Below are 3,423 nucleotides of genomic sequence, written 5' to 3'. Positions count from 1 at the left end.
TGGGTGGGTGGGCTAACAAGCTTCTTCATGTTATAGCAATACTTCTTCATGAAACTGCTATTTGTTGGTTTTTGTGTGCGTGTATGAACTAGCTTGCTGTATACATTATTATTGCCTATGCCAAGTTTTCAAAGAATTCATGTGTATATGGACAGAGTGAACAATCCTAGAAATCTTCTTCTTTTGTTTTCCTATTTAGAAAAACACATCAACAGTCTTACAGAGAGTTGCCAAGCAGCACACTCCTTATTAAAGAGCAAAGGACTGAATATTGAAGCTGCTACTCTGGATTCTGTATTGTATGTTTATCATCACCGGCTGAGCTGCCATAAGCCATATCTCGCTTTAAAGCAGGTAGTACTTCTTATTACTATACTCTGATATGACCAAGAATTCCTTTTGTACTAACTATGGATACATTGAGCCGATCTGTGACAGTCTCATTGTCACAGGTCGGCTAGAACTATGAGGTGAGTGAAAAGCACTCACCTCATAGTTCTCCTTTTAACATTTTAAACAGTTTGTGGATTACAAGACCCTTTTGTATGTAAGCTTGGTGCATGACACAGCATAAAGCAGGGGTGCCCACAATTTTTTGTGTTAAGATGTACTTTTCAAATGATGAGCTACATGAGATCTACATGAGATCTACCAACGATCTGGCTTTCTCTCCTGGCTTTCTCTCCTGGCTTTCTCTCCTGGCTTTCTCCCCTTGCTGTCTCTCCCCGCTCTCTTTCCTGGCTGTTTCTCCTCGTGCTCTCTCTCTCTTTCCTGGCTGTCTCTCCTCGCTCTCTCCCCTGGCTGTCTTTCCTCTCTTGGCTCACCTTGCTGTATTTTGCAAACAGTGTAGTGCAACAGGCTGTGTAAACTAATATTCTTTGATGTAATACATAGCACTTCAACCACCAGAATCCACCAGAAAGGTGTCAGGGAGCTTGGCTCAGAAGACTCGGGCTAATAGGTAATCATGTGTGCACAGCTAAATAAATATACCAAAATGGAATAAAGGGGCCACCATTCACACCCTTCGTGATCTACCAGCATTCGCTTTGAGAGCTACTGGTAGATCACGATCTACCTAATGGGCACCCCTGGCATAGAGTATTCCTTTTCCATGGTGCCTGTTCTTTGTACAGCAAAACATCTGTGTGCATTTAGTGTCGTGGGGATATCAGACAAGAGGTAGCAGTACATGACAGCAAAGATTCTCACTTCATTACCTGGGTTTCAAGTAGTTAAAGAATTATGGATACCTTATTGTTTGCCAGCCCTATCCTTAGATTGCACCAACAGTTCCCGTTTTGCTGGCAGCACAGTTGTTTCTGGTGCCAGCATCATGCCGAAAGGCACATGATGGCCAGATACTTTTAATGACTAGGTAAGTATGGATGTGATGGGGTTAATGTCAGATTTTAGGGCATTAAAGTGTAGGACAACTAATCGATTATGAGAATAATTTGCAAATATTCTCATGATCAAATTATAATACGTAGTGTAGAGGGTGACACTTCTTGTAGTGCTTGCAGCTACACAGGGTTTGGCGCAAGTTGCTATTTGTCATTTGCCGATCAACTATTCTCATTATCAATTAGTAGAGAGAGAGATTTTTTTTTTTAAAGCAACTAATTGATTTAATCGAAAAAATAATCAGGCAAATAATCGTTTATGTAAATAATCCTTAGCTGCAGCCCTATTAAAGTGGAACTCTACATTTAAAAAAATACAAATAGCCTCACATAATACAAAAAGCAACTGCTGTACTCTCATTCTCTCTCTGGTGTAGAGTCACCATTCCAAGGTTCAGAGCCGGTCCTATTCTGGTTCAATGTTGGCCAGTGTCATTAAACCCACTTCCTGTAGGCTCAGTTTGTCATGGACACACTCACTGGGGCAGTGTCATCAAAACATCTGGGGATTACAGTACAATACTGTAGTATTGCTCCCTGGAATGAGGGTCACACATCACCACAACAAAGATAAGACCCTGGGACATCCTGCTACTGGCCAGAAGACTGCTTGATTTAAGGTGTATATAAGGGGAACTGGGGAAAAAACAAAATAATCAGGGACCGAATAATAGATGCACTAAGCATCATACCTGCAATTCACCAGATGGAGGTGTAAATTCCCCATAAGGGCTGCATAATAGGGTCACTTTAAAGGTCTCAGGGTTAGGTTAAGTTTGAAAGTGGGTGGCACAATTGTGTAGTGGTTAGCACTTCTGCCTTGGAAGCACTGGGGGTCCCCGGTCCGAATCCCAGTCAGGTCACTATCTGCAAGGAGTTTGCATGTTCTCCCTGTGCATGTGTGGGTTTCATCTGTGTATTACGGTTTCCTCTCAACTCCAAAGACATGCTGGAAGGTTAATTGGCTCCTGTCTATATTAGCACTGTATGTATACATGTGAGATAGGGACCTTAGATTGTAAGCTCCTTGAGGGCAGGGAATAACTGCAATGAATAAAGAGACCTGAGAAGCTAGTCCAACGCAAAGAGTAATTAGACATTCTTCATTCCTTCTCCCTGGTGTAGTTCTATTTTCTAACAAGTTCACATGCACTTTGTAGGTAAATAATTATTTATGAGAAGGAAAAATTCTGTAAGTAAGCTTTTTAGAATATTTTATTTTACTGTGCGTTTACCTGCAATTTAAAGTAGAACTATGGGGTCAGGGCTTTCCCCCATAGTTCTCCTAAGGGTAATGGGAGGACACAAACTAGCGTCCTCCCGTCATCATAAGCTCAGTATACCGCAAGCTACAGATGAAGGGACCCTGCGTGGTCCCGAAACGTTGGATTATGAGTGCTGGTGATTTCTATCTTCCATTCACAATGGAGTGAGACAATCCAATGGCTAATTTACATCTGCTGGGCTTGTGCATATCTCACACCTGGGCCTTTCACTTATAGGCTATAGCTCTGTGACATTCATATGGACTTTCCCTAGACCGTTACAAAATACTGTCTGGAAAGTTTTCACTTAAATACTTTTATCTCAAATTCCATCTGTAGTGCTTCACCTTAAAATTTATTAGCTGTTTGTACTAGTGGAATGTGCTTCTTATGTGTCTATATGTGACTTTAAGACGGTAAAGGTCAGGGTGGTGATACTGTAAATAAATGCACCCTTGTAAGCTGTATTGTCCAAGTGCATAGCAGACAAATATCATTAGCTGTAAGTCATTCACCGCTAATCCTATAAAAAGTGATAAAAAATGTTTAAGCTTATGTTTAAGTTAATTTGCTTTCTAGAGAACCAATGAAAGTTTAAAGTACATTGACACTGTTATAATGATCAACAGATAGCTAGCTGTAAGTATTTCAGGAAAGTTTCTGACGTTCCTTGGTCAAACCTGTATTTTCTTGCCTGTAAGTGACCTGGTAAAAAAAGGTGTTCAGCTTCAGGCATTTCTGTGTGTGTATAA

General features: G+C 40.8%; 1 protein-coding gene across 1 annotated transcript in view; it reads left to right on the top strand.

Annotated features, from left to right (window-relative positions):
• NEPRO (nucleolus and neural progenitor protein) overlaps positions 1-3,423 on the top strand; it is a 15,270-nt gene that overhangs the window by 2,497 nt on the left and 9,350 nt on the right. The window contains exon 2 of the mRNA XM_018576610.1: positions 200-354. Within this exon, the coding sequence (XP_018432112.1) occupies positions 200-354 (155 nt within the window). The remainder of the gene's footprint in view (positions 1-199; positions 355-3,423) is intronic.

Source organism: Nanorana parkeri, unplaced genomic scaffold (assembly GCF_000935625.1).
Source record: "Nanorana parkeri isolate BGI_ZX_2015 unplaced genomic scaffold, ASM93562v1 scaffold71, whole genome shotgun sequence".
Lineage (NCBI taxonomy): Eukaryota > Metazoa > Chordata > Amphibia > Anura > Dicroglossidae > Nanorana > Nanorana parkeri.
The sequence above is the reverse complement of the archived record's forward strand: the minus strand, read 5'-3'. Positions and strand labels throughout refer to the sequence as shown.